Here is a 22,588-nt window from a genome sequence, read left to right as displayed (position 1 = left end):
GTTACATAAAAGGAACCATTGATAAAGGAAACCCTTCTAAGAAATCTAAAGATCAAGTCACCCAACCAAAGCAGAAATCAAATGGAAGCCAGGCTTTCATAAGAAACGGAACTATACCAAAAAAGAATACTTCAATGGGAACTTCTGTTGCTAGTAAACCAAAATCTCAGGATAAAGGGGGCGAAAGATATCAGGGCTCGAAGAAGAGGAGGAGGACACCGATTTTATGGATCTGCTGGACCTATCGACTTATACAGTGTCGGAACATGAGTTGGAGGATGACACCAGGAGACATGAGAGCGAGGATCTTGAAAATTATCCAGACACCACAAATAGTGAGAAAGACCAAATAGAAAAAGTAGAGAAAAGGGGTGTTAATTGGCAAGATGATGACGTCCAAGAAACCCTAAAGAAAAAAAGAAAACCTCCCTAGGTCAGTGGAGAATTTGGAAAGCTCTCTTAACACTAGGGTGTTAAAAGAAATAGGACTCGACCACCAAAGGAGGCCTAATTGATATGGGAATTTGAAAGAGACAGAGCATAGAACCATGCCGGACAAAGATGAGAGATTTCAAGATCCCTCCCTTGAAAATATCCAAAGGAAGAAGAAGAGTGACGGACAGGAGAGCCTGCAAGGAGGTAGGGTCAAACAAGTACTGTGACAGAAACAACCCAACAAAAACCCAGAGAACAGCTAAAATAAGCCAAAGTGAAGGCCTGGTATTGGTAAGTATGATTCCCTTAGTGATGGCCTAATTTTGAATAGGGCCCATGTTATTCAGTTATTCCACCACGTCCCCAATTTAAGACTTCTGACATCGGATGACCTGGTCATTATGGAGTTCCCCGAAGAAGAAAGAATGGATAGGGTGATTTTGTGTACTTCCGCACCCCTGATTAAACAGCTATTGATGGAAGAGACTTACCATTTGAGACCAATGGGCTTCGGTTTAACTGAGCAAGAATTCCCGAGACTTGAGGTAGATCAAAGATCAAGATGGATTTCAGAAGAAGCCAGGGTCTCGAGATTACAAGAGGAAGAAGATAACGAGGTGGGATCAAATAGGAATAGAGAAATTAGACCGAAAGCTACCAGGGAAGTTGAGAAGATGACAACACAGGAGGGTGGAAACAGATTGATACAAAGGGAGGGAAATGAGAATTGGAGGTGGCTGGTGGGTGTATTGCCAGATAGAATTAACAACCCATATTGCCAAGGAAATCCTGACGATAAGGATTTCATATTAGCCAGTTGGAACACCAGGGGATTCTCCCATTTGTTTGCTAAAGGAGGCCTGCAGATTCGGAAGTTTGATGTAATGTCTTCAAGAGACATGGCTCGGATCCTCCAATTTTGGATGGATATACAGTCTACCTAAATCCGGCCGCGAAAGGAGCAAGAGGAAGACCAATGTCCGGCCTTTTGGTTGCCATAAAAAAATCAACTGCAATTTACGCTTCTGGAAGTGCTTTACCGCAACCCCTACATTCAGCTATTGGTTGGAAAGATCTTTGAAGGGGAAAATAATGCTGAGAGGACAATGATTATTATGAACATATATTGGAATCCGGCAATTGTTGAAAATGGCAATCTCCCAGAATGTGTTGCAGACCTAATTGACAACCAAAAGGGAAAACTGGAAAGATCCCCAGTTTGTCTTGTGTGGAGACTGAAATTGCATATGTTTTGACAAAAACAGAGTGGAAATTGAAGATGACTTACCTGTAAAGACTCAAGCAGAAAGAAGGGGCCAAGTGTGGAGAAACTCACTCTGTTCCAGAAACATGGATATCCTAAATGGTAACATACAGGGGGAATCCTGGGAAGGACCACTAGAAAAGGGGAAAAAGGGTGGTCAAATCCTTGACCATATATGTACGTCTCACAATATGACCATGCTGTATGGACTTTGGTAGTGGAAGAAATGTCTGCAAGTGATCATAACCTCTTGAGACTGACTTGTGCTCCCTTAAACCGTATACAAGGAGATATATATATATATATATATATAGAGAGAAGTGATAGGAGTGTCATCTGGCAGGAACAGATTGAGGATTGGCCCTGAATAAAATCACTGGCTTAACGAAGAAGCTGAAAATGGCGATATTCCGTCTGAATTGCCAAGTGGGAGATCAAACGATTGATTATTCTCGACTCTTTCAAGCTTTTGAAGTCAAGAAGGGTAGGGGGAAAAGACTAAACATGTGTCATTGTCATGTTTCTGACCAAGAGGTCTCTAAGAAGAAAGAAGACCCTCAACTCTCGCATTCACCTGCTAAACAAAATCTCTGCAAGGCAGGCGAGCCTAATAATTCATAAACTAAAAGAATAACATCGGAACTGGGTACGACTACATAGGAAAAGTCTGTTACAACGAGATGCTGAAGCAATGCTCCAAAAGATCAGCTCAAAGAACATGGCAGAAATCTGGTCAGCAATAAAGGGGTACACTCAGATCCAAACAACTATCGACCAATCGCACTGTTGGACGTGGCCGGTAAGGTGTTTGCATCATTGATCCTGAAGGCCTTGGCGAGGTGGAGCATCGTGACTGGCCATAGGGATGAATGGCAAGCAGGGTTTGTAAAGGGAGTTGGGACTCCTTTGAACATCTTCATAATTAACATTCTCAAGGCTCGAGTAGAGCGGAGGAAAGAGCTGAAGATGTATATGGCATTCATAGACCTCACACAGGCATTTGACACTGTAAAACGGCCAAACTTTTGGAAAAAGATAGAAAAGTGGAGTTGCCCCATGCTGTCCTGGAAACAATAAAGGTCCTTTACTCTGAGGCTAGGTAGATCAGGCCTCTTATCAAGCCAAATACCCACCAACAATGGTCTAAAGCAAGGATGCCCATTGGCACCTGTATTATTCAATCTGTTCATATCGGATTTAAAAGAAGCTTTTATAAATATCTGATGCTTTCCACCAAAAGTACCCAGAATTCCTTTTCCTATAGGAAGATTGCGCTAAGCTGATGATGTTGTGTTGGTGGATCAAATGCCAATAGGCTTGCAGAGGCAGGTAGAGGAACTGCATATGTAGAGGTGAATGGCCTTCAAATAAATCTGAAGAAATCAAGTATTATGTCCTTTGGAGAGGCTATAGGGGGAGGGGGGAGTCATAAAAATACCAAGGAATGGCATTTACTAGGAGAAAGAATCCCAGAGATCCTATCTGGGTGTTTGTCTGAACACAAGCAAAAGTGACGCACCAAGAGTGGAGGCTCTGAGAAATAAGGTTAAAAATCTAGCGGGCCAGGGAAGAGTACTCCTCAGTAGATTTTGCGGCTTCTCAATAACATTGTTGGTCTGTTTCTATTGCATGAAGGTTCTGCTGATTTTTAACCTACGGTGCAGAAATCTTTCTCATTCCCTGCAGAGAATTGGGCAAAGATAGAGGGAATTTTTGGGAAAAGAGTACTCCGGCTGCCAAAAAGTACACCAATTCAGGCAGCCAGGATGGAACTGGGTTTAACCTCCGTGAAGACCACAGTGACCTGGAAATCTTTCCCTAGATCGGAAATGCATCAGAGAAACCCCGAGAGGTGGATTTGCAGTATTAAAGAAGGCTCTAGAAGGGAACAATGAAAGTACATTACTCTAGTGGAGGTCTATCTGCCAGGCCATAATAACAGACTTGGGGGAATCGGACAACACCTTGGTAGAGAATCCAGATAACATCAAAAGAAAACTATATATGCAGGATTGGATAACCTCTCCGGAGTAAAGACAAATGAACAAACTGTACGGTAAACCTCAACAGGAAAGAAGGAATTTAAACTCCTTGCCAACATATCTGCAACTTTTTCCCAACTGGTATTCCCTAGACCAATATTTGAGATTCCGACTGAACCTGTTCCCTAGAAGGGAAATATTGAGACCAAGAAGATTGAGGGGAAAGAGGCGTGTCGTGCAGACTTTCAGGCCGATTCATGTAATTCCTCTCAAAAGTGTCGCACGCGGCTGGTGCACAGCGTGCCCGTGCGAATTTCTGCGCCAGCCGCGTGTGATAAAATCAATTCCCGCGCACAGCGTATTCATGGATTCTCGCCTCCAAAAGCAGACGTGGCGCAGAGTGGCGCAGCGACCCTGCAGCAGCGCCAGTTACGCCCCCAAGAACGCCCTCGCGCAAGGAAAAGCCATCAAGATCGCAAAACCATCGCAAAGGGCTGCGCCAACACTGTACCAGTTTACCGGACTGGCAAAAGCGGGGAACGCGTATTATGGGTGTCGGGAACACGCGTGCGTGAGAAGATTCACACGCGATCGGGCCAGGGGGAGCGTGTGCGTGTATTTAAGGGGTGCGCGAGAAGTACTACACGCGAATGGCCTGGGTGCGTGTATTTCGGGGTGCGTGGGAAGTTCCACACGCGATTGGCCTGGGCGCGTGCATTTCAGGGGTGCGCGGGAAGTTCCACACGCGATTGGCCTGGGCGCGTGTATTTCAGGGGTGCGCGGGAAGTTCCACACGCGATTGGCCTGGGCGCGTGTATTTCAGGGGTGCGCGGGAAGTTTCACACGCGATTGCCCTGGGCGCGTGTATTACAGGGGTGCGCGGGAAGTTTCACACGCGATTGCCCTGGGCGCGTGTATTACAGGGGTGCACGGGAAGTTTCACACGCGATTGGGCTGCGTGCGGGTATTTCAGGGGTGCGCGTGAAGTTCCACACGCGATTGGGCTGCGTGTGGGTATTTCAGGGGTGCGCGTGAAGTTTCACACGCGATTGGGCTGCGTGTGGGTATTTCAGGGGTGCGCGTGAAGTTTCACACGCGATTGGGCTGCGTGAGTGTATTTCAGGGGTGCGCGGGAAGTTTCACACGCAATTGGGCTGCGTGCGTGTATTTCAGGGGTGCGCGGGGAGCACCACACGTGAATTGCACGTGTGGGTCCTCCCAGGTGTTCCCTATACACCCTCCACGGCCCCTGCATGTGGCTCACACCACAGGGGCCTACCCTGCACATGTCCTGCAGGCACCCCATCCACCATGGCCATGCCCCCCAGCCAACCCACATGTCAACTTGCACTACTGCCCACCAACACATGTCCCCCTGCACCCCCAGCCACCAGGGGCACCCTCCACCAGGCCCCCACCCATGTCTCCCACCCCCCCACCCCCCAGCACTGCGGTGCACCTGCCAGCAGGCCCCCACCCATGTCCAACTCATGTCTCCCACCCCTCCACCCCCCAGCAGTGGGGTCCCAACAATCCCCAATCATGTCCGTAATGGCCATCCTCCCCTGCCAAAAGGCCCAACCAACTATCACATCCACCCACATATCAAAGGCAATTACATGTTACAGACCCAATGTAAATAATGCAAATGAACACATGTCTGTCACACACAATGGCTGCAAGTGAATGTTAAAACACCCAACATGACATGCATGAAAGCAATGAGATGATACGACACATTGAAGGATGAGAATAAAAATATATTGAAAATCAACTAGAATGGAAATGAAATGAGAAAAACCACAAAGCAAAACAACCAAAAGAAGATGAATGTCCATGAAAAAAATCAAAAACACACAGCACAAATCCAAGAAAATGGTGTCCAATGTCACAGTCAGAAAAGTAATCCAAGTGTAAATGATAAACAAAAACCATTGCTCCATGGCGATGAAAAAAATCCAAAAAATAAAAGAATCCATTGAAGAACTATTTACAAGATAATCCCGGGTCCATGAGCCCAACCAAATGAAACCTAACTATGACAACTTACAAAAAACTGAACTATATACAAAAATGTGGCGCATTGTCCAATCGCAACCAAAAAAAAAAAAAAAAAATTAAAGGAAACCTAACACTAACTATATAACTATATACAAAGGCGGCGGGCAAGTCCAGCGGCTCACTCTGTGGTGTTCCGGGCCAGGGCATCATCGAACTCCTGTTCGATGTCCCGGAGGCAGTCCTGTTCCATGGCCCCGAGGGTCTGCAGGGACGACGCCGTCTCCTCCTCCAACCCCCTGCGGATTGCCTCGAAGCACTCGGCCCGCCTCAGGGCCCTCCGCATGGAGTTCTCCGCCCTGACCATTGTGAGCCGCGCCTCTTCCGCCCGCCGCCGCTCCGCACCTATATGCTGGCCCAACCGCTGCCACACGGAAGACACTTCCCGTCCTGGGTCCTCCTGCCCTCCGGCCGATGCCTGCCCCTCCGATGTTGATGGCCCCGAGCCATGATGCCTCCCACGTTGACTCCGCTGCTGCCTCCGACGCCACTGCCTCTGCCAGCACGACGGCATCCAGGCTGATGGAATCCACCGACGCCGTCGTGCACGTGCCCTGCCTGATGATGCCGGCACATCCTCCATCTGCTGGGGTACAGTTGCTGTGGTGTCCACCCCTGCTGGACCTCTGACTCCCGACTGTGGCAGGGATGGGATCCCCACCGAGCTGGCTGCATTGGTCAGGGCAGGTCCACAGGGGGCCCTGGTGGCATCTGGGCCGGAAGACGGCAAGGAGAACGACTGTCTCCACAGAGGAGGAGAGGGCCGCCAGATTGGCCGACACATGCAGGAATCCCCCGAACATGGACGATCCCAATTGGGCCACGTCGGCACGGTGCGCTTCGTGATGACGTGCGTGCTCCTCCTGGGAAGCACGCACGGCATCACGAATCACAGCCGTGCGCATCGCGACCCCAATCAGGACCTTCTCCATACGGCCAGGGGTCCCCTCGTCCGCAGGTGGAGGGGAGTCAGATGACATGGAAATCCCCTCTACCTGCGGACGGTCCTGGGACGGGGCAGGGACGGGGCATCCCTGCTGGTGCATGGTGGTGCACCCACAGGGTCAGGGACAGCGACATGCACAGGCCCCTCCACGGTGACCTGTGCTGCCTCCTGCCCCTGCCCCTGGACTGCACCACTTGCACCAGCAGGGATGCCCCCACCAGGCCCCATGTGCGCCTCAGTGGCGGCCTCCTCCTCCTCTGTGGAAACCACCAACCTGGATGGCTCCTCACCGTCTTCCGCCGTAGCAGGCCCCTGTGGGGGCTCACCCACCCCTTCCGCTGCAGCTGTGGGGGCATCCCCGCCGCCTTGCTCCACAGCGCCGTCTCCGCCCTCTTCTTCACTAGCTGCTGCGTAGAGGAAGACATAGAACACAAGCATCAGGGTACTGTACAATGGTCCCCTAGACAGGAAGCAATAGCAGATGAGAGCCACTGTCAAAGTACACTTCCATCATGTCCCTCCACAACACATGTGTCAGTCCAGGCAAAACACACACAGTGACAGTCATGGTGCATGCCATGGACATTTCCATAAATGTCCAATGGACTCTCGAAACATACAATGTAATGGAACTCACATGCATCATGGGTCATGCCTATCACATGCACACACTTCACCTCAGTCACATCCATCTGGCCCCGTACACCCCAATCACAGTGGATACAAGGATGACTAGGCTGCATCAGTGAATCTGTAAATTGTCACAGATATGTGTCATGCATCCATGGCATTCACAAGTCACAGACACGCAGGTCAGGCACACAGACATGGATAGCATATATGTACCTGGCATCAGCACCCATCCCTCACCCCCACCCATGTCCAGGAACAGAGACTGCCATGCTCTCATGTGTACAATCTGCATAGGGCTCCCCATGTCGTATTTAAACACATGCAACAACCGTGCGGTTCACACATTACTGGTCGCACATGCATTACCATGATGTCCCTGCACACATACATGCGTACATGGCCTATGTCACAAATACAGGCAAGTATCAGACAACCAGCACACTGCAACATGCCCTGTCTCACACAGCAATGCTTGGCCACTTACCGCTCAAATCCAGACGGGTCTCCCTCTCAAGGACCTGGGCGTGGAGCGCTGGGTGTACGTGTTCCAGGACCCTCATCTGGATGGAACTCATGCGGCCCCAGCCCCCCTCCACGAGGCGCCGGGCCTTTATGAGGGTCTTGGACCTCAAGTCCTCCCAGCGCTTCTTGACCTTCTGGATGGTGCGGGTTGCCACCCCCTCTGCGTTGATGGCAACCACACAGTCGGCCCAGATCCTCTCCCGTCCTTCCTTGTTGGCGCGGGACGATCCGAAGAGGGCATCATACTGCCCCAGGACTTGCTCCACCAGAACACCAACTTCGGTGGCAGTGAAGCTGGTGCCCCTCTGCCCCTCTGCCCGGGGGTTGCCACTGGTGCCAGATGTTGATGTGCCCGACATGGCAACCCCAGGGGCAGGAGTGGGTGGGCAACTGGGTCCTGGGGCTGGGCTGTGGAGCAATGTTATCCGAGTCGGGAGTCTTCTGTTCCAGCAGGGGTGGACACAGCAACTGGACCCCTGCAGATGGCTGAAGTGCAGGCACCAAATGGCAGGGCACGGTGGCAGCAGGCAGGCAGCAGCAGATGGCACGTGGGAGGCTGCTCGGGGCACTGGCGGGCATTAATTCGGCCTTCTGGGCAGGAGCGTGGTCTTCCGTGTGTTTTCGCGTAGCCAGCTTGATACGGAGTGATTTGGCACGTGAAAATCCTGCACGTCAGCATGAAATTCGAGGAAAGGGGCTTAGCGCGTCAGCACGCGTACGCGATTACATTGGACCAAAGGCCCTTACTGCGTAAGCGCGTCTGTGACGTTTCGCGCATGGGCGTTGCCCTGGCAGGGCTTGGAGATCCCGCGTGCCTTTACACTGCTCTGTACGTGCTTTTCGTGTGGTGCGTGTGTTTTCCATCCGTTGGGGGTTCACACGCTATTACTTCACAGCGGGTGTTGGCTACGCGTTCTTCTACACGCAAGGCAGACGGTGAGAGGTACCCCGCTCCCCCCGCAGGCCCGATCGTGTGAAAAACTTCACGCGAACCCCTGGAATACACGTAGCACGCTCCCCCAGGCCCGATCGCGTGTAAAAACACTGCGAGCCCCTGGAATACACGTACCCCGCTCCCCCAGGCCAATCGCATGTGGAACTTCACGCACACCCCTGAAATAAACGCACACGCTCCCCCAGGCCAGATCGCGTGTAAAACTTCGCGCGCACCCCTGAAATGCCCGCACGCAGCCCAATCGCGTGTGGAACTTCTCGCGCACCTCTGAAATACACGCACACGCTCCCCCAGGCCCGATCGCGTGTAAAAACACCCGCGAGCCCCTGGAATACACGTACCCCGCTCCCCCAGGCCCAATCGCGTGTGAAAACACCCGCGAGCCCCTGAAATACACGCGCCCAGGCCAATCGCGTGTGAGAAACTTCTCGCGCACCCCTGAAATACACGCGCCCAGGCCAATCGCGTGTGGAACTTCACGCGCACCCCTGAAATACACCACACGCTCCCCCAGGCCCGATCGCGTGTGGGCCTTCTCGCGCGTGTAGGACTTTGGCGCACATTTTTTTCCTGCGCAGGGACGCTACCGCCTGCTTTCGTGTGGCGGACATGTATGGGCCTGTGCGCATCTTTGGCCGTGCGCTGTTTTTTCCTATTCAATTCCATGAATACGTGTTGTATGCGAGCGTGTGGGCGTTCTGCGCACTTGCCTCCTGTACTTCCCCCGTGACGCCCACATTTTCACGAGTTGTTCCCCATTCTGCGTGTGACGCCCTGTGTTACGCCTACTTTTGTTATGTGCGCCGCGCTATGTGCGAATTCGCTGTGGCCTTATCGCACGGCGTTCGATGACCTGTGCGCCAGCATGCGCAGTGCACTTTTTCAGCGCACATCCCACATTTCGCGCGTGCACGGACTTCCATGAATTGATGTGCGATGTTTTCTGTGCGATAATCGCACTTGCACTGCGATTTTCGCTATTTCTCTGCGAATCGCACGTTTTCACACGCGTGCGCCGTTTTTTCGGCACACATTAATTCCATGAATCGGCCTGTTTGTCTCTTAGAGGATTCGCAAGAAACACAAAAACATTTAGCACAATTTTGTGCAGCGGTAAAAGGTGTAAGAACAAAACTTCTGGGAGATGAGATCAAGAAGTAGGCTTCAAGGACAGGGGGTGATTGGGTGAAGGTGCGTCTTGCAGGGGAACGAGGCCAGTGGGTAATTGGGTGCAGGGTGCATCTTGCAGGGAAACAAGGACGGTGGGTGATTGGTGGAGGGTGCTTCTTGCAGGGGAACGAGGACGGCGAGTGATTGGTGGAGGGTGCGTCTTGCAGGGGAACGAGGACAGCGGGTGATTGGTGGAGGGTGCGTCTTGCAGGGGAACAAGGACGGCGGGTGATTGGTGGAGGGTGTGCTTGTAGGGGAACGAGGACGGCTGGTGATTCGTGGAGGGTGTGTCTTGCAGGGGAACCAGGATGGCGGGTGATTGGTGGAGGGTGCGTTTTGCAGGGGAACGAGGACGGCGGGTGATTGGTGGAGGGTGCGTTTTGCAGGGGAACGAGGACGGCGGGTGATTGGTGGAGGGTGAGTCTTGCAGGGGAACAAGGACGGCGGGTGATTAGTGGAGGGTGCATCTTGCAGGGGAACGAGGACAGCGGGTGATTGGTGGAGGGTGCGTCTTGCAGGGGAAGGATGGTGGGTGATTGGTGGAGGGTGCTTCTTGCAGGGGAACGAGGACGGCGGGTGATTGGTGGAGGGTGCGTCTTGCAGGGGAAGGATTGCGGGTGATTGGTGGAGGGTGCGTCTTGCAGGGGAACGAGGACGGCGGGTGATTGGTGGAGGGTGCGTCTTGCAGGGAAACGAGGACGCCGGGTGATTGGTGGAGGGTGCGTCTTGCAGGGAAACAAGGACGGTGGGTGATTGGTGGAGGGTGCGTCTTGCAGGGGAACGAGGACGGCGGGTGATTGGTGGAGGGTGTGTCTTGTAGGGGAACGAGGACAGCGGGTGATTGGTGGAGGGTGTGTCTTGTAGGGGAACGAGGACAGCGGGTGATTGGTGGAGGGTGTCTTGTAGGGGAACGAGGACAGCGGGTGAATGGTGGAGGGTGCGTCTTGCAGGGGAACGAGGACGGCGGGTGATAGGTGGAGGGTGTGTCTTGCAGGGGAACGAGGACAGCGGGTGATTGGTAGAGGGTGCATCTTACAGGGGAAGGAGGATGGCGGGTGATTGGTGGAGGGTGCGTCTTGCAGGGAAACGAGGACAGCGGGTGATTGGTGGAGGGTGCGTCTTGTAGGGGAACGAGGACAGCGGGTGAATGGTGGAGGGTGCGTCTTGCAGGGGAACGAGGACGGCGGGTGATTGGTGGAGGGTGTGTCTTGTAGGGGAAAGAGGACAGCGGGTGAATGGTGGAGGGTGCGTCTTGCAGGGGAACGAGGACGGCGGGTGATTGGTGGAGGGTGTGTCTTGCAGGGGAACGAGGACAGCGGGTGATTGGTGGAGGGTGCGTCTTGCAGGGGAACGAGGACGGCGGGTGATAGGTGGAGGGTGTGTCTTGCAGGGGAACAAGGACAGCGGGTGATTGGTAGAGGGTGCATCTTACAGGGGAAGGAGGATGGCGGGTGATTGGTGGAGAGTGCGTCTTGCAGGGAAACGAGGACGGCGGGTGATTGGTGGAGGGTGCGTCTTGTAGGGGAACGAGGACAGCGGGTGAATGGTGGAGGGTGCGTCTTGCAGGGGAACGAGGACGGCGGGTGATTGGTGGAGGGTGTGTCTTGTAGGGGAACGAGGATGGCGGGTGATTGGTGGAGGGTGTGTCTTGTAGGGGAAAGAGGACAGCGGGTGAATGGTGGAGGGTGCGTCTTGCAGGGGAACGAGGACGGCGGGTGATTGGTGGAGGGTGTGTCTTGCAGGGGAAAGAGGACAGCGGGTGAATGGTGGAGGGTGCGTCTTGCAGGGGAACGAGGACGGCGGGTGATTGGTGGAGGGTGTGTCTTGCAGGGGAACGAGGACAGCGGGTGATTGGTGGAGGGTGCATTTTACAGGGAAACGAGGACGGCGGGTGATTGGTGGAGGGTGTGTCTTGCAGGGGAACGAGGACAGCGGGTGATTGGTGGAGGGCGCATTTTACAGGGAAACGAGGACGGCGGGTGATTGGTGGAGGGTGCGTCTTGCAGGGGAAGGACAGCGGGTGATTGGTGGAGGGTGCGTCTTGCAGGGGAAGGATGGTGGGTGATTGGTGGAGGGTGCTTCTTGCAGGGGAACGAGGACGGCGGGTGATTGGTGGAGGGTGCGTCTTGCAGGGGAAGGATGGCGGGTGATTGGTGGAGGGTGCGTCTTGCAGGGGAACGAGGACGGCGGGTGATTGGTGGAGGGTGCGTCTTGCAGGGAAACGAGGACGCCGGGTGATTGGTGGAGGGTGCGTCTTGCAGGGAAACGAGGACGGTGGGTGATTGGTGGAGGGTGCGTCTTGTAGGGGAACGAGGACAGCGGGTGAATGGTGGAGGGTGCGTCTTGTAGGGGAACGAGGACAGCGGGTGAATGGTGGAGGGTGTGTCTTGCAGGGGAACGAGGACGGCGGGTGATTGGTGGAGGGTGCGTCTTGCAGGGAAACGAGGACGCCGGGTGATTGGTGGAGGGTGCGTCTTGCAGGGAAACGAGGACGGTGGGTGATTGGTGGAGGGTGTGTCTTGTAGGGGAACGAGGACAGCGGGTGAATGGTGGAGGGTGTGTCTTGCAGGGGAACGAGGACAGCGGGTGATTGGTAGAGGGTGCATCTTACAGGGGAACGAGGATGGCGGGTGATTGGTGGAGGGTGCGTCTTGCAGGGAAACGAGGACGGCGGGTGATTGGTGGAGGGTGCGTCTTGTAGGGGAACGAGGACAGCGGGTGAATGGTGGAGGGTGCGTCTTGCAGGGGAACGAGGACGGCGGGTGATTGGTGGAGGGTGTATCCTGTAGGTGAACGATGACAGCGGGTGAATGGTGGAGGGTGCGTCTTGCAGGGGAACGAGGACGACGGGTGATTGGTGGAGGGTGTGTCTTGCAGGGGAACGAGGACAGCGGGTGATTGGTGGAGGGTGCATTTTACAGGGGAACGAGGACGGCGGGTGATTGGTGGAGGGTGCGTCTTGCAGGGGAAGGGTGGCGGGTGATTGGTGGAGGGTGCGTCTTGCAGGGGAACGAGGACGGCGGGTGATTGGTGGAGGGTGTGTCTTGTAGGGGAATGAGGACAGCGGGTGAATGGTGGAGGGTGCGTCTTGCAGGGGAACGAGGACGGCGGGTGATTGGTGGAGGGTGTGTCTTGCAGGGGAACGAGGACAGCGGGTGATTGGTGGAGGGTGCATTTTACAGGGGAACGAGGACGGCGGGTGATTGGTGGAGGGTGCATTTTACAGGGGACCGAGGATGGCGGGTGATTGGTGGAGGGTGCGTCTTGCAGGGAAACAAGTACAGCGGGTGATTGGTGGAGGGTGTGTCTTGCAGGGGAACGAGGACAGCGGGTGATTGGTGGAGGGTGCATTTTACAGGGGAACGAGGACGGCGGGTGATTGGTGGAGGGTGCGTCTTGCAGGGAAACAAGGATGGCGGGTGATTGGTGGAGGGTGCGTCTTGCAGGGGAAGGATGGCGGGTGATTGGTGGAGGGTGCGTCTTGCAGGGGAACAAGGACGGTGGGTGATTGGTGGAGGGTGTGTCTTGCAGGGGAACGAGGACGGCGGGTGATTGGTGGAGGGTGCGTCTTGCAGGGGAACGAGGCCGGTGGGTAATTGGGTGGAGGGTGCATCTTGCAGGGAAACAAGGACGGCGGGTGATTGGTGGAGGGTGCTTCTTGCAGGGGAACGAGGAGGGCGAGTGATTGGTGGAGGGTGCGCCTTGCAGAGGAACGAGGACGGCGGGTGATTGGTGGAGGGTGCGTCTTGCAGGGGAACGAGGCCGGTGGGTAATTGGGTGGAGGGTGCATCTTGCAGGGAAACAAGGACGGCGGGTGATTGGTGGAGGGTGCTTCTTGCAGGGGAAGGAGGACGGCGAGTGATTGGTGGAGGATGCGTCTTGCAGGGGAACGAGGACAGCAGGTGATTGGTGGAGGGTGCGTTTTGCAGGGGAACGTGGACGGCGGGTGATTGGTGGAGGGTGCGTCTTGCAGGGGAACGGATTCCGGCTACTTTGGCACTGATTAAGGTTATGACGATCTTTGGGAAGATTGAAGATAATAAATGATGATGTAGCTTGTTCTTGCAAGAATTGTTAACTATAGACATTTGAACTAAGTGAACGCACCGCCATAAGAGGAAGGCCGGGTTGAGAATTATGTGAATCTAAAGTTTTTAAGTGAATACATGGCAAAAGGTTTTCTGTGTTATAAAACCTAAATAAAATAAGTAACCTCCACCCCATCTACCTTCTTATGCTCTCGTTATTGGAATCTCCACCTCTTCGTTTCCACCCGCATTACTCTCCATCATAATCTGGGAAGCAGATACTGAGGTGGACCTTCTTGTGGGACAGGGGACCCTCTGTACCCCAGCTCTTTGCATCACACCCCCCCCCCCGCCCAGTACTCACCATCGTAGTCTGGGAAGCAGATACTGAGGTGGACCTTCTTGTGGGACTGGGGACCCTCTGTACCCCAGCTTTTTGCATCACCCCCCCAGTACTCACCATCGTAGTCTGGGAAGCAGATACCCAGGTGGACCTTCTTGTGGGACAGGGAACCCTCTGTACCCCAGCTCTTTGCATCACCCCCCCCCCCCCAGTACTCACCATCGTAGTCTGTGAAGCAGATACTGAGGTGGACCTTCTTGTGGGACAGGGGACCCTCTGTACCCCAGCTCTTTGCATCACCCCCCTCCCCAACACCCCCCCAGTACTCACCATGGTAGTCTGGGAAGCAGATACCCAGGTGGACCTTCTTGTGGGACAGGGAACCCTCTGTACCTAGCTCTTTGCATCACCCCCCCCCACAGCCCCCCAGTACTCACCATCATAGTCTGGGAAGCAGATACTGAGGTGGACCTTCTTGTGGGACAGGGGACCCTCTGTACCCCAGCTCTTTGCATCACCCCCCCCCCAGTACTCACCATCGTAGTCTGGGAAGCAGATACTGAGGTGGACCTTCTTGTGGGACAGGGGACCCTCTGTACCCCAACTCTTTGCATCACCCCCCCCAGCACCTCCCCCCCCCAGTACTCACCATCGTAGTCTGGGAAGCAGATACTGAGGTGGACCTTCTTGTGGGACAGGGGACCCTCTGTACCCCAGCTCTTTGCATCACCCCCCCACCCCCCAGTACTCACCATCGTAGTCTGGGAAGCAGATACTGAGGTAGACCTTCTTGTGGGACAGGGGACCCTCTGTACCCCAGCTCTTTGCATCACCCCCCCCCCTCCAGTACTCACCATCGTAGTCTGGGAAGCAGATACTGAGGTGGACCTTCTTTATCTTCTGCTCGAAAAGGTCTTTCTTGTTGAGGAAGAGGACGATGGAGGTGGCAGCGAAGAACTTGTGGTTGCAGATGCTGTTGAAGAGGTGGAGGGATTCGTGCATGCGATTCTAGGGAAGAAAGAGGGCTGTGTTATTGCATGCTCTTGCCTTTACCTGCTGTGGTTTTCCCAGTGCCCGTAGCTCAAGAGAAGCCCGTGTAGGCTGCGCCTGGGGTAGTTGTGGGGCCCGTCAGTTGCTCCAGGGGTCTGTGACCCGGTCCTTTGCTTGACCCCGCTCTATCCCCTTCACAGGTGCCCCGCAAGTGAAATGTTTGCTGCCTCCTGAGAAGTGCGTGTTGGGCAGTGATGGGGGTTGGTGCTAGACTTCAACCCATGGTTGTTCTCACTTGAGCCATGAAAATAAGGGTGACCATAACACATGTTGACTGTGTCAGCAATCTGGCTGCCACCTTTTTAAGGTGAATTCAACCACATCCAGGGTTTTGCAAAAAGGTCAGAATCCAGATGGAGATCCATGACCTCTCCACCAATCAGAATGCTCGGAATGCAGTCTATTACCGATAGGCCTTCCAAACATGTTGACTTCTGAAGCGTCCCCCTGCTGTGAAGTAACATGACACGTCTCTGCAATGGGCCATGTGCTGCTGGGAAGGAGGAAACTGCTGCAGAGAGGGGGTAACCTCCCCAGGCCCCCCACATTGTGAAGTGTTGCTAATCTGTCTTCCGTGCATCCTTCACACACACACACACTGTGCCCATGTAACCCCAAGGTAAATGGCCGCAGGCATGCACTCTGGCCAGCTCGGTCTTTAGGGAGGGAGAATACCCACCACTTCGTCGTCCTCCACCAGGACCATGTCGTAGGCACTCAGAGCCCCGCAGAAGATGATGCAGGTCACGCCCTCGAAGCAGTGGATCCACTTCTTGCGCTCGGACCTCTGGCCGCCCACATCGAACATCCTGCCAAGAAAGCGCATAGAGGCGGGCTCAGCAACCTCTTTACAACTCGCATCAGCCCAGCCAGCATATGCGGGGGCTCGCAGTCCAAAACACCTGGAGAGCCACAGGCAGCAGACCCATGGCAGCGTCAGCCTTTCACCCACACAGCAAGTACTGCAGCGTCAGCCTTTCACCCACACAGCAAGTACTGCAGCGTCAGCCTTTCACCCACATAGCAAATACTGCAGCGTCAGCCTTTCACTCACATAGCAAGTACTGCAGCGTCAACCTTTCACCCACACAGCAAATACTACAGCGTCAGCCTTTCACCCACACAGCAAGTACTGCAGCGTCAGCCTTTCACCCACACAGCAAGTACTGCAGCGTCAGCCTTTCACCCACATAGCAAATACTGCAGCGTCAGCCTTTCACTCACATAGCAAGTACTGCAGCGTCAACCTTTCACCCACACAGCAAATACTGCAGCGTCAGCCTTTCACCCACATAGCAAGTACTGCAGCGACAGCCTTTCACCCACATAGCAAGTACTGCAGCGTCAGCCTTTCACCCACATAGCAAGTACTGCAGCATCAGCCTTTCGCCCACATAGCAAGTACTGCAACGTCAGCCTTTCACCCACATAGCAAGGACTGCAGCGTCAGCCTTTCACCCACATCCTTTCACCCACACAGCAAGTACTGCAGCATCAGCCTTTCACCAACATAGCAAGTACTGCAGCGTCAGCCTTTCACCCACATAGCAAGTACTGCAGCATCAGCCTTTCACCCACATAGCAAATACTGCAGCGTCAGCCTTTCACCCACATAGCAAGTACTGCAGCGTCAGCCTTTCACCCACATCCTTTCACCCACATAGCAAGTACTGCAGCGTCAGCCTTTCACTCACATAGCAAGTACTGCAGCGTCAACCTTTCACCTACATAGCAAATACTGTAGCGTCAGCCTTTCACTCACATAGCAAGTACTGCAGCATCAGCCTTTCACCCACATAGCAAAAACTGCAGAGTCAGCCTTTCACTCACATAGCAAGTACTGCAGCGTCAGCCTTTCAGCCTTTCACCCACATAGCAAGTACTGCAGCGTCAGCCTTTCGCCCACATAGCAAGTACTGCAACGTCAGCCTTTCACCCACATAGCAAGGACTGCAGCGTCAGCCTTTCACCCACATCCTTTCACCCACATAGCAAGTACTGCAGCATCAGCCTTTCACCCACATAGCAAGTGCTGCAGCGTCAGCCTTTCACCCACATAGCAAGTACTGCAGCATCAGCCTTTCACCCACATAGCAAGTACTGCAGCGTCAGCCTTTCACCCACATCCTTTCACCCACATAGCAAGTACTGCAGCGTCAGCCTTTCACTCACATAGCAAGTACTGCAGCGTCAACCTTTCACCTACATAGCAAATACTGCAGCGTCAGCCTTTCACTCACATAGCAAGTACTGCAGCGTCAGCCTTTCACCCACATAGCAAATACTGCAGAGTCAGCCTTTCACTCACATAGCAAGTACTGCAGCGTCAGACTTTCAGCCTTTCACCCACATAGCAAGTATTGCAGCATCAGCCTTTCGCCCACATAGCAAGTACTGCAACGTCAGCCTTTCACCAACATAGCAAGGACTGCAGCGTCAGCCTTTCACCCACATCCTTTCACCCACATAGCAAGTACTGCAGCATCAGCCTTTCACCCACATAGCAAGTACTGCAGCATCAGCCTTTCACCCACATAGCAAGTACTGCAGCATCAGCCTTTCACCCACATAGCAAGTACTGCAGCGTCAGCCTTTCACCCACATAGCAAGTACTGCAGCGTCAGCCTTTCACCCACATCCTTTCACCCACATAGCAAGTACTTCAGCGTCAGCCTTTCACTCACATAGCAAGTACTGCAGCGTCAACCTTTCACCTACATAGCAAATACTGCAGCGTCAGCCTTTCACTCACATAGCAAGTACTGCAGCGTCAGCCTTTCACCCACATAGCAAATACTGCAGAGTCAGACTTTCACTCACATAGCAAGTACTGCAGTGTCAGCCTTTCACCCACATAGCAAATACTGCGTCAGCCTTTCACCCACATAGCAAATACTGCAGCGTCAGCCTTTCACCCACACAGCAAATACTGCAGCGTCAGCCTTTCACCCACATAGCAAATACTGCAGCGTCAGCCTTTCACCCACATAGCAAATACTGCAGCGTCAGCCTTTCATCCACATAGCAAATACTGCAGCGTCAGCCTTTCACCCACATCCTTTCACCCACATAGCAAGTACTGCAGCGTCAACCTTTCACCTACATAGCAAATACTGCAGCGTCAGCCTTTCACTCACATAGCAAGTACTGCAGCATCAGCATTTCACCCACATAGCAAATACTGCAGAGTCAGCCTTTCACTCACATATCAAGTACTGCAGCGTCAGCCTTTCAGCCTTTCACCCACATAGCAAGTACTGCAGCGTCGGCCTTTCGCCCACATAGCAAGTACTGCAACGTCAGCCTTTCACCCACATAGCAAGGACTGCAGCATCAGCCTTTCACCCACATAGCAAGTACTGCAGCATCAGCCTTTCACCCACATAGCAAATACTGCAGCGTCAGCCTTTCACCCACATAGCAAGTACTGCAGCGTCAGCCTTTCACCCACATCCTTTCACCCACATTGCAAGTACTGCAGCGTCAGCCTTTCACTCACATAGCAAGTACTGCAGCATCAACCTTTCACCTACATAGCAAATACTGCAGCATCAGCCTTTCACTCACATAACAAGTACTGCAGCGTCAGCCTTTCACCCACATAGCAAATACTGCAGAGTCAGCCTTTCACTCACATAGCAAGTACTGCAGCATCAGCTTTTCAGCCTTTCACCCACATAGCAAGTACTGCAGCATCAGCCTTTCGCCCACATAGCAAGTACTGCAACGTCAGCCTTTCACCCACATAGCAAGTACTGCAGCATCAGCCTTTCACCCACATAGCAAGTACTGCAGCATCAGCCTTTCACCCACATAGCAAGTACTGCAGCATCAGCCTTTCACCCACATAGCAAGTACTGCAGCGTCAGCCTTTCACCCACATAGCAAGTACTGCAGCGTCAGCCTTTCACCCACATCCTTTCACCCACATAGCAAGTACTGCAGCATCAGCCTTTCACTCACATAGCAAGTACTGCAGCGTCAACCTTTCACCTACATAGCAAATACTGCAGCGTCAGCCTTTCACTCACATAGCAAGTACTGCAGCGTCAGCCTTTCACCCACATAGCAAATACTGCAGAGTCAGACTTTCACTCACATAGCAAGTACTGCAGTGTCAGCCTTTCACCCACATAGCAAATACTGCGTCAGCCTTTCACCCACATAGCAAATACTGCAGTGTCAGCCTTTCACCCACACAGCAAATACTGCAGCGTCAGCCTTTCACCCACATAGCAAGTACTGCAGCATCAGCCTTTCACCCACATAGCAAGTACTGCAGCATCAGCCTTTCACCCACATAGCAAGTACTGCAGCATCAGCCTTTCACCCACAATGCAAATACTGCAGCATCAGCCTTTCACCCACATAGCAAGTACTGCAGCGTCAGCCTTTCACCCACATCCTTTCACCCACATAGCAAGTACTGCAGCATCAGCCTTTCACTCACATAGCAAGTACTGCAGCGTCAACCTTTCACCTACATAGCAAATCCTGCAGCGTCAGCCTTTCACACACATAGCAAGTACTGCAGCGTCAGCCTTTCACCCACATAGCAAATACTGCAGAGTCAGCCTTTCACTCACATAGCAAGTACTGCAGTGTCAGCCTTTCACCCACACAGCAAATACTGCAGCGTCAGCCTTTCACCCACACAGCAAATACTGCAGCGTCAGCCTTTCACCCACATAGCAAATACTGCAGCGTCAGCCTTTCACCCACATCCTTTCACCCACATAGCAAGTACTGCAGCATCAGCTTTTCACTCACATAGCAAGTACTGCAGCGTCAGCCTTTCACCCACATAGCAAATACTGCAGCATCAGCCTTTCTCCCACATAGAAAATACTGCAGCATCAGCCTTTCACCCACATAGCAAGTACTGCAGCGTCAGCCTTTCACCCACATAGCAAGTACTGCAGCGTCAGCCTTTCACCCACATAGCAAATACTGCAGCATCAGCCTTTCATCCACACAGCAAATACTGCAGTGTCAGCCTTTCACCCACAAAGTAAATACTGCAGCATCAGCCTTTCACCCACACAGCAAATACTGCAGCATCAGCCTTTCAACCACACAGTAAATACTGCAGCGTCAGCCTTTCACTCACATAAGAAAGACTGCAGCATCAGCCTTTCACTCACATAGCAAGTACTGCAGCGTCAGCCTTTCACTCGCATAGCAAATACTGCAGCATCAGCCTTTCACTCACATAGCAAGTACTGCAGCGTCAGCCTTTCATTCACATAGCAGATACTGCAGCATCAGCCTTTCACTCACATAGCAAATACTGCAGCGTCAGCCTTTCACCCACATAGCAAATACTGCAGCATCAGCCTTTCACTCACATAGCAAGTACTGCAGCGTCAGCCTTTCATTCACATAGCAGATACTGCAGCAGCAGCCTTTCACTCACATAGCAAGTACTGCAGCATCAACCTTTCACCTACATAGCAAATACTGCAGCGTCAGCCTTTCACTCACATAGCAAGTACTGCAGTGTCAGCCTTTCACCCACATAGCAAATACTGCAGAGTCAGCCTTTCACTCACATAGCAAGTACTGCAGTGTCAGCCTTTCACCCACATAGCAAATACTGCAGAGTCAGCCTTTCACTCACATAGCAAGTACTGCAGCGTCAGCCTTTCAGCCTTTCACCCACATAGCAAGTACTGCAACGTCAGCCTTTCACCCACATAGCAAGGACTGCAGCATCAGCCTTTCACCCACATCCTTTCACCCACATAGCAAGTACTGCAGCATCAGCCTTTCACCCACATAGCAAGTACTGCAGCGTCAGCCTTTCACCCACATAGCAAGTACTGCAGCATCAGCCTTTCACCCACATAGCAAATACTGCAGCGTCAGCCTTTCACCCACATAGCAAGTACTGCAGCGTCAGCCTTTCAACCACATCCTTTCACCCACATAGCAAGTACTGCAGCGTCAGCCTTTCACTTGCATACCAAATACTGCAGCGTCAGCCTTTCACCCACATAGCAAGGACTGCAGCGTCAGCCTTTCACCCACATCCTTTCACCCACATAGCAAGTACTGCAGCATCAGCCTTTCACCCACATAGCAAGTACTGCAGCGTCAGCCTTTCACCCACATAGCAAGTACTGCAGCATCAGCCTTTCACCCACATAGCAAATACTGCAGCGTCAGCCTTTCACCCACATAGCAAGTACTGCAGCGTTAGCCTTTCAACCACATCCTTTCACCCACATAGCAAGTACTGCAGCGTCAGCCTTTCACTTGCATAGCAAATACTGCAGCGTCAGCCTTTCACTCACATAGCAAGTACTGTAGCGTCAGCCTTTCACTCACATAGCAAATACTGCAGCGTCAGCCTTTCACCCACATAGCAAATACTGCAGCATCAGCCTTTCACTCACATAGCAAGTACTGCAGCGTCAGCCTTTCATTCACATAGCAAATACTGCAGCATCAGCCTTTCACTCACATAGCAAGTACTGCAGCGTCAACCTTTCACCTACATAGCAAATACTGCAGCGTCAGCCTTTCACTCACATAGCAAGTACTGCAGCGTCAGCCTTTCACCCACATAGCAAATACTGCAGAGTCAGCCTTTCACTCACATAGCAAGTACTGCAGCGTCAGCCTTTCAGCCTTTCACCCACATAGCAAGTACTGCAGCGTCAGCCTTTCGCCCACATAGCAAGTACTGCAACGTCAGCCTTTCACCCACATAGCAAGGACTGCAGCGTCAGCCTTTCACCCACATCCTTTCACCCACATAGCAAGTGCTGCAGCATCAGCCTTTCACCCACATAGCAAGTACTGCAGCGTCAGCCTTTCACCCACATAGCAAGTACTGCAGCATCAGCCTTTCACCCACATAGCAAGTACTGCAGCATCAGCCTTTCACCCACATGGCAAGTACTGCAGCGTCAGCCTTTCACCCACATCCTTTCACCCACATAGCAAGTACTGCAGCGTCAGCCTTTCACTCACATAGCAAGTACTGCAGCGTCAACCTTTCACTCACATAGCAAGTACTGCAGCGTCAGCCTTTCACCCACATAGCAAATACTGCAGAGTCAGCCTTTCACTCACATAGCAAGTCCTGCAGTGTCAGCCTTTCACCCACATAGCAAATACTGCAGCGTCAGCCTTTCACCCACATAGCAAATACTGCAGTGTCAGCCTTTCACCCACACAGCAAATACTGCAGCGTC

At 53.0% G+C, this 22,588-nt stretch overlaps 1 protein-coding gene across 1 annotated transcript in view; it reads right to left on the bottom strand.

Moving 5' to 3' along the window:
• GNAT2 (G protein subunit alpha transducin 2) overlaps positions 1-22,588 on the bottom strand; it is a 220,771-nt gene that overhangs the window by 29,694 nt on the left and 168,489 nt on the right. Inside the window, exons 6-7 of the mRNA XM_069632997.1 lie at positions 16,066-16,195; positions 15,191-15,344 (exon numbers count right to left, since the gene is read on the bottom strand). Of these exons, the coding sequence (XP_069489098.1) occupies positions 15,191-15,344; positions 16,066-16,195 (284 nt within the window). The remainder of the gene's footprint in view (positions 1-15,190; positions 15,345-16,065; positions 16,196-22,588) is intronic.

This window comes from Ambystoma mexicanum, chromosome 13, assembly GCF_040938575.1.
Source record: "Ambystoma mexicanum isolate Mex_15411 chromosome 13, UKY_AmexF1_1, whole genome shotgun sequence".
Taxonomy (NCBI): domain Eukaryota; kingdom Metazoa; phylum Chordata; class Amphibia; order Caudata; family Ambystomatidae; genus Ambystoma; species Ambystoma mexicanum.
Note: the sequence above shows the minus strand (reverse complement) of the source record. Positions and strands in the feature narration are given on the sequence as shown.